Genomic DNA, 15053 nt, shown 5'->3' with positions numbered 1-15053 from the left:
GGTATGCTTGCCTACTCATTTCACCTGGCAAACAGGTGTAAACAGGTAATTCAAAATAGGTGACTCCATCGATCTGCTAACTTATCTAGGCATATTCTGTGTATCAAAAACTATCAGTGAAATAAATTTCATTTGGTTATCAAAAGGATGAAGGTGATGAAAAAAAATCGATAAAAGTAAATTTAATTAAAAATAGCCAGTACCACTTTTCGATAGGCAAGCAATTATAGGCATATCTGTTTATAATAAATAAAAATATTTAATAAAAAATACGTCTCATCTGGTTATCAGATCGGTGAAGGACGACCTCCCACAGGCTCTCCTACTATCACTGATTCGAGTAGGAGTAGACACTGTGGAGCTACTTTCCAAATGTTTGAGCAGTACTCCATGTGGGGCTGAATTGAAGAGAGTTAAGTACCGTGTGACTTAACTGCACTCACCAAATTCTGTTGGAAGCTAGTTTATGAATGGCGTGGAGTCAAAACTAAATTTGTATGAAAATGACAGTTCGTGTCGACTTATTTTAACACAAATTTAATTTTCGACTTTCTATATACATACACTAGGTACTGTGAAGGCAATTTGACTAAACCACTTCATCTTCCAAATGATCGCGGAGTAAACAGTAAACTTCCCTTAAAACCTTAAAACCATTTTGGACGTATCTTCTAAGCGATAAACTAGTTTCGACAAAATAACTCGACAGCAATTCACCAGGCATCATGTAAACGGGATTAGGACTTACCACTAATGGGCATTGCAACTACATCAATGACAGAATCAGCAACAGCATCAGGATCAACTGTTAAAAAGCATATCGCACCCCATAAGGAAGCAGAACAAGCACGCATTCTGACTCAATTTGCGTGGACTGTCCACAAAACGAGGCCGACTTCTGCGGACATGTCAGCACAGTGAAGAACTGAGCAATGAGCAATGAGCTAGTAATTCACCACGAACATTTGTTATTCGACCGGATGAGAAGTTTTTGTTAGGCAGAACAGTATAGCTTTATGACCGTCGAAAGCTGGGAAAAATGGGACACAAAGTCACTTTACGACAGGTGTAACCCACCAGTAAAGGGGGTTATTTACCTGAGGTGGATAATAGCTCACGCGTTGTCATGTGACCATATTCATACAAATATGTTAGGCATTATTATTGGTCTCTCCTGTCGAAAGCGTTTCTCGTGATTGAGGGAACTATAACCACAGCATACGACTGAACGCGACTAAATCATACTTGAACGTGTAACGTAACGTACTACGTACTACTTGTCATTTGAAGTTTTATACTTCGATTGTCATTTTACATGTGTCATTATCAAATTTTTCAAATCGATGCAAATTCAACAAATTGCAGTTTTGAAAAAAACTACATTATCTATTAAATTTTATGCATAATTGCTAGTTGAACGTGAAACGTGACATCATACTTTCAAATCATTAATTCTCGTTAAGCTAAAAAGGTGTAACATATAAATTCTTAAAAATGGTAAGTACGCATATGTAAGCTAGACCTTTTACAGGATTTTTTGACAATCTAATACAAAAAGAAATAGTAATTTACAGATGGATCTATAGTATTATATATTTTATACTTGGTTTTTTTTTATCTCGATTTATCATTTTCTTTTTTATATTTCTTGTTAGGAATATTGGTTGTTGCGGGTATTTCTTGTTAGTACCAGTCAATAAATGCAAATTTGTTATCACTGATGAATGAATATAACAAGAATATCTAAATATTTATAATTTACAGGGAAACGAAAACTCAATTCCTATGGAACTATGTTCAAATTGTAAGTAATAATTTATTTTGCTATAAAAAGTTAAAAAAATCAGATTAAAAAAGAATTTGTGAGGGTAGTACTAATATTTGTAAAGTAATTAAAATTCATCCATGCTAAAAATATTAGTTGGCGAGTATGGAAAACTATCGGCATGTACTATTTGCATATCCTGGGTGTTCATGGTTTGTTGTTGATGGTCCGGTAATTTGGGGTGTTGTTTCAGCTCGTGTTAACTGCATTGATTTTAAGGTGGAAAACTGTGAGTGTTGCTCACTGATGGTCATTACATTATCACGCCACAGTGCACATTACACTCAGTGTATAGTTTCATTATTAAAAGGGCAGGTGACAACCTAGTCCCTACATATTGTAGAAAAATTTATTGACTATGAGATCTTATAGTATAGCATGATGTACATTACAAAACAAAGCTTTACACAATAGTTTAGGTTTGGTTTTGTCTTAAGACATACAATTCCTCAAATTTTATACAGTATGTACTATAAAGCAAATGCAACCCATCTCTAACAAAGGACTAAATGTTGTAGATGTTAAAATATAATTTTATTCAATATTTAATTATATAAAGTACATACTAAAAGAAGGTTACAAATTCTCATATAAATTCAATGTTACTAATTGCCTAAAATTATTATATTCATAACCTAGCCTTTCTTTTTTGTGATTAAAAACAGTACTGGCTATCTACTAATTAATTGCAAATACAACTGTTTAATATAATTATTTAGTATATTCTGTGATTTAAAATGTTTACACCTAAAACAAATAGAGACTAACCATCAGTGAATTTAAGTATCTGTTTGTCTTCTAGAGAATTAGAATGATGATGGTGAATTAACACCGGCTTGTTTAAGACATTTTTACTAGATATTGGCCAGAGTAGGTACACATTATGATAATCATGTCATGTAAATGTGTGGTGTGCTTTGAATGAAAAAGTGGCATAATTTCATGCATATAAACATTCCATCATCATCTTATAGAGTGTGACATATAGTTTAAATATATAGCTCGCTTGTGCACGGGAGCATAGTATCGCTTATGTATGTTAATAATAGAATGGATGACGGACGAAAGCGCGCCGTGTTATCACGCTTCATAGATAGAACCAATTACATAGTGTATTGTTTTATCGAGGTCGTCGTGATATTCTACATTTTTTCAGAAAAAATAGGTACTTAAATGTTATACCTCAATGACAAACGTAATCTCTTATATTGTGGGTTTCATTTCAAATACATATTTAAAGGCTAACGAAATTTCTATCTCTGAAGTTTAACATAACTGAACTTGCACGATAGATTTTTCGGGGGTATATTATATGTATTTCAATAGCTAATATTTTCTTTTATTTACGCGAGTACCACACATTTGAAAGAAAGTGCCCAATTTAAACTCAGGTCTCACTAGTAAAGCAAGTGAAACAAGAGTTTAAGTTATCTAGAAAGAGTATTTTCTTTTAAATGTTACGATTACTGTTGTCTTCCTAAATATAACTGGCGGTGTGCGCAGTCGATGCGGACGAGATACGGCGTCTGGGCAAGCGGTTTCGTAAGCTGGATTTGGACAACTCGGGCGCCCTCTCCATCGACGAGTTCATGTCGCTGCCTGAGCTGCAGCAGAACCCCTTAGTACAGCGCGTCATCGCTATTTTCGACGCCGATGGTAATGGCGAGGTGGACTTCAAGGAGTTCATCCAAGGAGTATCGCAGTTTAGCGTCAAGGGAGACAAGCTCTCGAAGTTGCGCTTCGCTTTTCGTATCTACGATATGGACAACGACGGCTACATCTCCAACGGCGAGCTCTTTCAGGTAATTACGTAACACTGCGGGCTAACTTTCAGCACAGCACAGCACAGCATTATGCTAGCTTTGTGTTGTCAAATGTGCAAATTAAATAGTTGGGATTGTAAAATATCCCATTTGCGAGAAGTTTCAAGGTTAATGGAATCGCTTGCACACCACTATTTCACCATACCTATTAATGATAGGCGTAAAACATTTATTTTTCAATTCTTTCTAATGAGACGAGGACCCCGCTGTTATTATCTATTAGTACCTCCTTACGTTGCGAGGTCTTTATTGGTTTATTGTTTATCTCATTTTTATTTACCTTTATACTTGTATTGTCTATACGTAAAAACTACTGATTCCATTTTGATTAAACTGGGACCATTTCCTAAGTTGGGAAATACCTAATTTATATTGAAAAGTTAATTGTCCAACTGACAATCGATCTCCATTTTATCAATTCGTCGGTACGTATAATAACATATTTCTATTCCGGGAGCAGGTGCTGAAGATGATGGTGGGCAACAATCTGAAGGACACGCAGCTGCAGCAGATCGTGGACAAGACAATTCTCTTCGCGGACAAGGACGAAGACGGCAAGATCTCGTTCGAGGAGTTCTGTTCCGTGGTCGGCAACACTGACATTCACAAAAAGATGGTGGTCGACGTCTAGACGCCTCTCGCCGCGCCCTAGCTTTATATAATTATTCTTTTTAATTTCAAATACTCTCACTCTGCAGTGTATTTTTTGGCAACCTAAGGCTAACGCGGAGAAAAGAAGTACCAGATCCAAAGTAGATTCATTAATATGTCGCCTGGTACGTCTCAAGAGGCGCGACGTCGTCTCCTTACACGGAGATGTAGATTAAGTACATATTTATCTCGTCCTCAAATCTCTATCGCTCTAGTTACTAGTTAGACACTTCCTCGATCGCGGTCCTCGCAATATTTATTCGGACAACTCATATTATGATCTGAAACACTGAATGCGTGGAGCCAACGCAGTCAAAATTAAATAATTGCACGTCCCGAAGCAATGCATTTAAGAGAGTACAAAGCGGCGAGCGAGGACCCGCACGCAAACTATCACTAAATATAAGACAGACATACATACATATTTACTTTACACTAGTTACTGTAGTCAAATCATGATATGTTTATATTTTGTTGTGGTAATTATATTGTTATTTAGTGTTTTATATTTATTTAGTTGTCGGTCGATGTAGGTTACGGCTAGCCGTAGATCGGGTCGTCGCTTCGGCCGGATGCTGCGTATGGACCCTCACGTCTCAGTTTATCGATTCGCTTTATATGTTCCAGATCCTGAATTGTATCAAATGAACACGTCTCCTATCAGTCCCGAGTTTCCTCAAGCGTGGATGCGGCCTTTGGGAAACTGACCCAAGGCTGCACTCGGCTTAGAGTGACGTGTCACTAGAGCTTTCGGGGCGCTTTCATCACAGAAGAACTTTAGTAGATTAGCTGCGGGTAATATCTTGCTACCGAAATATAGGAAGAACTAGATATAAAAGAATCTGAATCCCATCCGAGGGCTTAATCCTGGCATTTATCGTGAAAGCTCTACCGACACATCACTACCATTTTATACTGTGTAATGTTAATAAGATTTTGTATTTTCTCTGAACGAATTGTATAATAATGTTTTAAAGTACTTAATTATAACAATAAGTTAAGCCACTCGCTGGACAGTGGACACGTTGTAAAACTTATTGTCTGATTTCAATACTAGTATTTTATTCACATGTCTCTATGAAGATGTTTTCAATAGGCACGATTTGGTAAACTGCACTATATTTTAATAGACACGTAATCTCTAGTCATATAACAGCAACTATTTCTTCATTCTGTATATACATTCAATTCAGCTGTTGTTTCAAGCGAGTTCAGCAGTTTATAAGTTTGATGGATAAATAAATGGATGGATAAATAGCGTTCAGAAAGTTCAAAAATTAAATTGTAGATACCAAATTGACAGCAAGTTAATGTTGTTATATTATAATGTATAAAATATGCAATGTGCCTTTATATTGGTGTGCTGTTACACTAAGCAATATTAACATGGCATTGAATAAGATCTGCACTCGCTGCCTCATCCTTCTTTATCCTTTCTATCTAATGTTTATTGTGTCCATGTGTGTGAAGTATACTGTGTAAATAAGGCATTGTCTCGGTACTTGATTATTATTATAGAGAAAAAAGATTACAGCTCTTTTTACTCATTACAAAAAAAATGTAATGTAGTCTTACTTTCAAGTTATTGGAGACAATGCACATATAATTAATTGAGTAATTAGTACAAATAGTATTTTGTCTTCTCTTGTTAGATAGCGTGTCCTAAGTCTGTTCTTAACTGGAACTGATTATAAGTTTTATTAAATTTTCAAATTTCATGTTTCGTTTATTTTCTTAGTGTATATTTAACATAAAAAAAGAAAGAAAAACCACTTTATAAACTATTGTATTAATCCTGATCAACTAACATTTGGCCTAAACAAAACGCGTGGCTATTCCTAAAAGTTTGGTATAGTCTGCTCCTTTGGCATGTGTTCTTTCCTTTAGAATTGTTCGCAATATTGTTGGGATAGGAACATGAATGCGAGTGCCTAGGGGAGTCCCATTATCATCAATTAAAACAACATTGTTGCTGTCGAATTTTGGAACTTTAGACTTCTGTGTTTGTTTCAGCCCCACAAGAATACCTTTTTTCTTTTGTCCTTTAATAGCTACTAGTACTCTATCTCCAATTAAACCAACGCCTGTTAGGAAAAATAAGAGCAAAGTTATAATTATTATGTATGGCATTGTAATAATATATTAAAGCAGGAACTTACGCCGTTTATTATAGACACAAATAATTTTGGGAGGTTTACCCTCAGCCATTGCTCGTTTTCCGATATCCGAGTTATCCACTACCCTTAGCCTTGACAGTAATCTTACTTCATTTAAACATTGTGAGGTGTGGAAGCTTCGCGATATATTATTACTAAAATTACATAAAAATGTTTTAAACATTTTAAAATAACCAAATTGAATAATATGATTCAGATTTCAGATGATCAGAAGTTATTTACATAGATAGTTCAATGTTCTTAGTAATTTTAATTTAGTAGCGGTGAAACGTCAGAACATAGATCAACCGAACAAACAACAAATGGCAGATAACAATTGACAGTCCACAGACAAAGCGTATATTAACACTTAATTATGTATAGAGAGATCATTATCATTAGTGCTTGTGGCAAAATCACTTTATCACGTGACCAAGCGTGAGCTATTGACATTCCCGCTTTTTTAATCATACCAACAAATATAAGTGTCTCGTTCGTATACACTTATTGACCACAGTAAAGTTGATCGAAGGCTTTCGCTAGCCCAAGCTAAACGCCAGCCCCTCCTCGTTGGCCCTATCGCCCTAGCCCAGATGTGGTGGTATATATTAGGTATAACAGACAACCTATGACAAAGGTTATTTCACCAGTGCATTCAGTCAATCCCCTTGTTAGTGGGAGTGCCATGCTGTGGCTTTAGGGCTTCAGCTAAACAGGCGAGCCCTCAGGTACTGACAGTGTCCATGATCTCCATCCAGGATAATCCAGGATCTGAATCTTTAAAGTGATTGTTTCTAAAAAAATATATTGCTTAGCTATGGAAATGTTTGCCTAAGAGTTAAAAAACTTAAATTAACTATAATCATGTTTGTCATAAAAAAGATTTTCGATAAAAGAGATTCTTTGTTTAAATAAAACAAAGAATACCTAATATTAAGCCATTTGACAGTATGAAAAGTGTTTTTTAAAGTAGTCCTCGAAAGTCAAAATAACTTTATTCATCTGGGTAAACAAGCACGCTTTTGAAAGTCAGAACAAAGTTTAATAAATTCTAACTTTACATTTACGATTTGTTTTAAAATCGTTTTTATTTTTTTGTACATACAACAAGGCTTCAAGAATAAATTGACCTGTTAATATCATAATATTATTCCATAAACATATTCCGTACCGACTCACTTGGGGTAACAAACCAAAGACCCCGAACAGCCCGCTTCTGAACCACAAATATTGGATTAAACATCTGCAGCAGCACCTCACAGTAAAATACCGCATGTTATAATGCTGTGAAAGTAGTCGTGATAGATAATTTTAAACATCGCCCGAATTTGATGATACTGATTACTAAGCGTCTAAGTACTATAAAAATATGTAAAATTTCGTCTAATGTTTTGAAATTCGTAAAGAAACCGTATATTTTATACTTAAAACCATATTTAGATTACAATAGGTAAGAATTATAATAACAGAAGGAACAACACAAAAAAGAACAATATAAACAATTCTTAACCGTTAAAAATGTTATATTTATGTCTTTGTTTTAACCTTGTTTATTGTAAATTTATGCTTAGGTGTAAATTTATCTTAGGTTGGCACAAAGCGACATCTATCTTCTTAATCAACAAGTGACAGTTAAAATAATGTTAAGTAGATGGCGTGTAAAATATTATAAACGGTTTATTTTCGGCACTATATTATATGCGGATTATCCACAAACATAATATTTTGTAAGTTGTGATAAACCAACATGTAGATAAATAATAAAAAGATAAACCCACTGTAAAGTGGTTTTCTTCTTTTCGAAAGGACTTTTAAATGTTTGCACCGAGGCATTTAGATGTTTATAATTAGTAAAATTAGGTATATAAAATAAGATTTGTCAATATTATTTTTCTTTCGAAAGTTTTATTCATACCCGCACAGCGTACAGCCGATGTCTGGTTAGTAATGTATAGGTATATTTTCTTTCATTTTTTAACTTTAGTCTATTTATTTATCGTGTCCTGTGTTCTATCGGTAATCGGTTATGGTCGAGGTGTGAATAGCAGACCGTGTTTGTAGAATGGTACCGCAAATCTGTGTGTTAGGTAACGCGCCGGTTTCTCCTTCTTTCTTCTATAGCCGAAAGCATCGGAATGCAAAGTTTATCGATACGTCAAATGGATCTCTTTTATATGTGTATTAATTTTTTTGTTACAAAACCTACAAGATATCTTTATCAAATTCATCTAACAAAGCTACTAAAATGTGCCTTAAGGCCTTTTAGAAGGCCTTTTATTTAGTTGGTTTTACATATATCGTCGCTGAGTGGGTCAAATGGCCCAAATGAATGTGAGACCAATTAATTCATTGAGGAGTCGTCATCGAGATGAATATACACCCGCCACACTCACTAGACATTGCTCTGTCTGATTTTAATTTAGAATCCTTAGAACTATTTAAAATTTAATTTCGATTAATAAAATATAATAGAATCATTAAGAAAAAGAGGTACATTTCTCCTTGATTATACAACGATCCATACACATCAATAAATATCTATTAAAATTAGTAACACTTACAATTTGTACACTCATCTTTTACTTATAAAATAATTATTTATTTATATTACCTTTTTAATTGCACATTACAAAAGTACCTAGATCATAAGTTTGAAATTAACGCGGGGAACATCACTTCAGATGTTATTAAATACAAGAAAAAGAAGCCTAACGATTAAATCGTTGTATTTTTTAGATAAGAAATATTACAAATATTGGTGTCTAACTAACTCTGCGCTGTCATTTTTCTAAATGTATTTTTCTAAATGTAACATTTAATAACTAGTCTTGTTATCTGAATCTGAAAGGATAATAAATATATTTATGTAAATAAATAAATAAATAAAAAATAAATAAAAAAATAAGGTATTGGTTTTTTATTTAGATATTGCACTAGGTAGGCATGAAGTGCAAAATTTGGGAATCTCTCTCGGAATATCCGAACTTAATAAACGCGTCCGGTGTTACAAGAGTTAGTGTGATGAATTTTAGTAAATCTGTAATAAAGACTGAAACTTGTTTAGTCTAGAAGTTCGACCATCAAAGTTTAAGTTTTTAACATTATTAAAACAATAGGAACGCAGCGTAGTTGGCCTAAAAGCCAATAAACATTTAATAACATAATTCTTTACACAACTTTGTGTAACATAGAAGTAGCATATACCTTTGTATGAATATGATCTTGATGACATGATGATGACAACGCATGATTTTGTAGATATATTTTAATTTATACATATTTCAAGCGGTAAAAGCAATTGTTTTGGAAAGTTGTTTTGCACTTCGCTACTATGAAAAACATACTTATCAGCGAAGAGTCTGATAGCCTATCATAAGGCGAAAGATAAAGTTTTTACTTTTTTGGCTCAGATTTATTTAAGGTATTTAATTTAATTCATATTTAATGGTTTTTAAAAGTTATAATGAAAAAATAAAGTAAAGAAATAAAACTTGACATAAATCCTTTTCAGATTTAACAGAATATAAATATAATGGGACCGAAAAGGTTTTAGGCATAATCACAGATGTATATAAATGTTATGAAGCGAATGTAAGAAAACGGGAGTGTTAAGATTAGGGCCGTGGCGAACTCGTTAGCGCCAATTTCCTCTTAGCGTCGAATCCAATTTTTTGTCAGAAGGGTATTGATTACAAGCGATTGAGCGTTCGTTAGGGGTCGATTTCGTCAATGATTAAAGGTAACTCAATAAGGAGATTACGAGACAAAGGAGTGTTGTGTTCGCGTCATTAGAGGCCGGGCGAGTGGCGACATCCGGCATATTGTGCACCGAGGCGCTTTGTGTCTCTCCTTGTCCAAACATTGAGCTTCCGGATCCATTACTATCTGACGCTCTCGCCACTCGTGGGTCGATCGAAGGGAGTGAGGGAGCGGCTCGTCTATAACATAACAAATAAATCTTACCAAAACACATGGGCAAATCGCAACTCGTCCGTTCGTTTCAATAGATAAGATTTAAACGCCTTTTATAATATGTGTGTTGCATTATCGACATAACAACGATTAAAATTCGACAAATAGTATCACTTCATACAACTAGAATTGTACACAGTACGAGAGTACCAATTCTTAAAAAAAAACTGTGAACAAGTGCAGATCACTAAGTTATCTTTAGAATTCTGTTGCAGTTGAGACCAGAGATCGGGGTAACTAAGAGCCGAACCGGCTGCCTTTTGAATTCGTATCGAATAAATCTGTCGCCATTTTGAAAATTATAGAATCAAATTATGAAGAAATAATTTAATTAAAAGACCATTGCGTCTGTTCGCTTCTAAATCGTTGGTTTAAAGTGTGTTTTGGCTTACGTGTGTCCGAAGGGGGCGAAAAAAGTGAGGCCGTGTGTGCAGCCGCAACGCCCTCCCCGCCCTCCCCGCCCTCCCCGCCTGACCGCCTTGCAACTTATTGTGAAATTAAAATCCCTGCACCACTACTAATACTTAATGATGGTCGTTTAGTTTTTTAGCTTTCAAAACAAACATGCTATTGAAAAGGTCTTACGGTAAAAAATATACATTTTAATATCAGCCATTTTATAACTTTGTATGTTTTCCTGCTGGGAATAATTTATGAATTCAACAAAATTGGAGCTCAAAAGTACCTAGGCTAAGTACCTATAGGTATATAATAAAATAAGGCCACAGGTGAAACCAATCCAGAGTTCGAGGATTAAAAGACTACACAGATGGATTTACACTTCTGGGCGAAGGCAGAAAGCAGAATATATTTATTTGCCCCAAAAGTAGACTATGTGCCAGGCGTTTATATCAACGTTTAGGCCTCATGCCCCGATTGCATCACGGGCCCTTCAAGAACAAGTGCTTCTATACAATATATAATATAGCTGTGAATGATTTCATCTGTTGTTCAATTACCAGACACGTTTATCCTAATTTTGTGATCACAAAATTGTGCCGGTACTATGTTTTTATTTTACTTTTATGACGGTTACAATCGTTTCTGACCGCTGTCATTCGATTCTTTAAATTTTATTGAATTGTAAAGTAATAGCCAAGATTTTAGAAAAAGTATTATAAAAAGTGTTATAATTTTATCATTACCAATTTTTAATGCAATTAGTAATAAACTTTTTGCTATATATTGGCGGTAGTAGTCTACATAACGACTTCAACGCTTTCCGTCGCGTTATTTCAAATACATCTTTAAACCCAATTTGATTAAAGCTATATACATATTTTGTTGATCACTTTTATTAAGGTAAACCACCTGAGATTGATTACAATAAATTACACCCGGGGCCAAATGGATACAGAAGCGAAATAACGCATTGGTACATATGAAGACTGTTATTAATAATAGTTAGTTTCGTGTTGTATAACTCTCCGTCACCATAGTCTGGTTTTTTCAAATTTTCTGGCACGCCTCTTCTCATCTCCTCCTTTATTAAATGGAATAGAGATTTACCCCCACATTCATTAAAGAATGAAAGAGTCTCTTTTTGACATAACGTAAACAAAATTTGACAAAAAGACTACTTACGACTGAAGTAGATACTCTTAAATGAATTTGACAGATTTGGTTTTTATGATTAGAATATATCTATTATCAGATATATATTTTCGTACATGAAACACACAAAAACATCATTAGGAATGTTATCATTCTGTACCTGAGCCCTAAAACTTCAGATGCATATACTTTTTACTGAAACCTAAAATTTAAAAAAAATATAATTGTAAACCAATTTTCCCAGTAATCAAATTCCTAAATATCCAAACTAATTAGTTTTTAGTAGTTAGATTAAGTTAGGCGATAGAATAGTTTTTCACTTTTATATGTAATTTAATTTTTTTAGATTTGATCTTGCACTTTACCTACCTTTTTTTTCCTTACTCAGGTTGCCTGATCCCACCGTTTAAAAAGAATAGCATAAAAATCTTGTCTTTCATTCGTGTACCTCCTTAAAGTTTAATTTTTAGTTTTAATAAATTATTGTATTTTATGATAAACCGTTTCTTTAAGTGAACTTCTGAAACACCAACTTCAAAATGCAAAAATTTCCTATAGATTGACTTTCTCTGACCTACTAAAAATTATATTTAGGTTTTACTGACTTTTTTAAGAGGTAAGACTTTATAGGGATAGACTCTTGGGACTCTCTCTTTAATTTTATATCTCCTTCCTCAAGTCTCAAAAATATCCTCAGAGGCAATAGATGCTAATTAATACACTCCCAAAGAGAAGATCACAAAAGAGACAATTGATTAAATTTTGACAATTGTAAGAAATGTATATATTTGTGGTGCAGTTACTTGCATGTCCGTTGCAAAAGTGTACTCCAAAGAAGAATGACAATTATTTAGATACATACATTATTGTAACATATCATGTATGAAGTTTTGTAAGTTTTTGTGAGAAAATAAATAAATATTATCATTATTATTATACTTTTTATTTTTCATTGCAATAGCTCCTGTTAAGCGGAAATATTTTTATAATTTAAGACATCGATGATGTTGGGTCAACTGTCAATGTTGCAAACTAAGCACTCGCAAAGTAATTAATATACCTACTAGCCCTACACAAAATATGATGTAAATTTTCTTAAATATTTTCTTAATACCAGATTACGTACCTACAAGAGTACAACCATACATCTTTATATCTCTTTTTTACAATATTCATAGGCGAGCCGGGGCGCAAATGCTTGCGAGACCCGTTATTTCATATTTGTTTGCCTCTTCGATACTCAATAATTTTGTCGCAGAACGTAAGTTGTTACGATCTACAGTCATCTGGCCTTCTAACACAGGTGTTTTTACACTTAATTGAGGGTCGCAACCATGGAATGTTTTTTGTACCGTTTTTGAAGAAATAAAATATTTTTCATTTTCATTTTTCATCTGCGCTTATTATTCCAGGTCGTGCCTGGACGGTGCTAATAAAGGGATTACCCTATATTATATACTTATACATTGGTATAACCCCATATTCTACGGTTTGTTCACCGTTACTGCAGGTATATGTTGGGTTTGTCTTAATTTTTAACCTATACGGATAATGTGCAAAAATGCCCCTTAAGCATTTGCGTCACCTGGAGATAAGCTTCTCATTAATTCATGCCAACATTTCCAAAATCAAGTCAGATTGTAAGGAAACTACAAGCAATTGGTACGCCTGCTTCACTCGACATATTGATATAAAATATCAGAATAATAAAGTAGGAAACTAAACTAATGTTTTAATGGGGTACGAATGCACTGTTGGTAATAAAAAATGAGTTTCGAGTTCAGTAGATTTAGTAAATACATGCCAGATAACAGAAAACGCTCTAACCGAAGCAGCAAGCCTTACAGCGGTTAGAAATGAATAACTTCTGTCTTTATTCGTATCTGATGTGCGTCAGTGCTGATAGCGCTTGAAAGTAAAAAGACATACTGGAGTGAAAGTGGAAAAACTGATACTGGAGTGTCATAACGCACTGTGGGCAATAACTATGACAGACAGTCCAAAATAGCACTGCCAGCAGTTAACCCGCTAGTCACAACAATGATAGAACCAATTACGGGCCACTGTCCCCTTAATAAACCACTCTTTGTCCCAGGCGCGATAGACAGTCCGTTGTGCAGAGGCTGTTTTATCACAGAAACATTAGTCACCCACTTTATTTCCAATGAACAGAAATCCTCGGAGCAGTTAGGATCGCGTGGTGAAGCCTGTGAAGTGCCCAGGTGACTTCCGAGCTCCCATTAGTTTTACGCACAGCGGACCTGGTAAGCGTCTAAGTAAACTGAAGGAAATTGAGTCCACCGTACAATACAATACAAAAGCTGCCAGAAAGTCACCGAAATCTCATCGTGGTGGTCGTTTAATGCGGCCAATTTATTTAAAGCTTACTTATCCATGTTACAAGCTATCGTGAGAATTATAGAAAACATAATGTTAGAAAAAGTTAAAGACGAATAAAATAATAAGTTAAAAATGCTTTTTTTTGATTGATCAGTCTAATACCGAATATATCAAGCTCTGGGTAAGTAATATTTATTTTGTTATATACGCAAAGAATTCGAATGTGATCTGATGGCCTTGGTTTGTTTTTGCAGATGGAATTTGAAAAATCTTGCTGATTTTAATCCTTGGGAATGAAACTTTCAAGTTTTATTAATCAAAGGGGCACAGTTTGTAGCACAAAATACTTTTCCTTAATTTATTTCACTTGATTACATACACCTGAGAATATAACGTTACACAAAATACTAAACCCAAAGCCCCGAAAATATCTGTCAAGTAGGCTTTATATAATGTGTTTCATTCAACATTTTTACGAAATGTTACGAAATGTGTATGTGTACCTTGTGTATATTATAACGAAATAATCAATAAAAATATTGAAAGTGGTTTTAATGTTGTTTTATAAATGATGACTGATAGTTGAATTTTTAGTTTAATCTAGAAATTCTTTATATTTAAAAATGAAGAATATCAAACGATAGGAACATTTGAATTGATAAAATGTTAGTTACTTTGCAGTATTCGGCATCAGATTTTTTATTTGAATGCTAAAACATAGGAAGAGAATCA

The 15053-nt window shown here is 34.2% G+C and overlaps 2 protein-coding genes across 3 annotated transcripts; one reads left to right on the top strand and one right to left on the bottom strand.

The window, feature by feature from the left end:
- The first annotated feature begins 1308 nt into the window (after window positions 1-1308).
- On the top strand, window positions 1309-6017 carry LOC110991898 (calcineurin subunit B type 2). Of its 2 annotated transcripts, XM_022257470.2 has the most exons (5): window positions 1309-1497; window positions 1765-1804; window positions 2019-2054; window positions 3329-3627; window positions 4109-6017. In XM_022257470.2, the coding sequence occupies exons 1-5, from the start codon at window positions 1495-1497 to the stop codon at window positions 4277-4279; spliced, it is 549 nt and encodes a 182-aa protein (XP_022113162.1). In that variant the 5' UTR covers window positions 1309-1494; the 3' UTR covers window positions 4280-6017. The 2 variants fall into 2 exon arrangements, with proteins under 2 accessions (XP_022113162.1, XP_022113163.1); XM_022257471.2 differs by lacking the exon at window positions 2019-2054 and having other exon boundaries at window positions 1311-1497.
- Window positions 6018-6069: 52 nt separating this feature from the next.
- On the bottom strand, window positions 6070-6751 carry LOC110991897 (39S ribosomal protein L14, mitochondrial). Its single transcript, XM_022257469.2, has 2 exons — window positions 6459-6751; window positions 6070-6383 (listed from the first exon to the last, which is right to left on the bottom strand). The coding sequence occupies exons 1-2, from the start codon at window positions 6637-6639 to the stop codon at window positions 6115-6117; spliced, it is 450 nt and encodes a 149-aa protein (XP_022113161.2). The 5' UTR covers window positions 6640-6751; the 3' UTR covers window positions 6070-6114.
- Window positions 6752-15053: the final 8302 nt, after the last annotated feature.

Source organism: Pieris rapae, chromosome 19 (genome assembly GCF_905147795.1).
Source record: "Pieris rapae chromosome 19, ilPieRapa1.1, whole genome shotgun sequence".
Taxonomy (NCBI): domain Eukaryota; kingdom Metazoa; phylum Arthropoda; class Insecta; order Lepidoptera; family Pieridae; genus Pieris; species Pieris rapae.
This window is presented reverse-complemented; position numbering and strand designations above follow the sequence as displayed.

Excerpts from the sequence above, each read along its gene's own strand:
- LOC110991898 (XM_022257470.2), top strand. Across the intron at positions 2,055-3,328 it reads TGATTTTAAGGTGGAAAACT|TCGATGCGGACGAGATACGG; the intron begins GTGAGTGTTGCT and ends CGGTGTGCGCAG. Across the intron at positions 3,628-4,108 it reads CCAACGGCGAGCTCTTTCAG|GTGCTGAAGATGATGGTGGG; the intron begins GTAATTACGTAA and ends TTCCGGGAGCAG.
- LOC110991897 (XM_022257469.2), bottom strand. The coding sequence starts at position 6,639 with ATGTTTAAAACATTTTTATGTAATTTTAGTAATAATATATCGCGAAGC. Across the intron at positions 6,384-6,458 it reads TTGTGTCTATAATAAACGGC|GCGTTGGTTTAATTGGAGAT; the intron begins GTAAGTTCCTGC and ends TTTTCCTAACAG.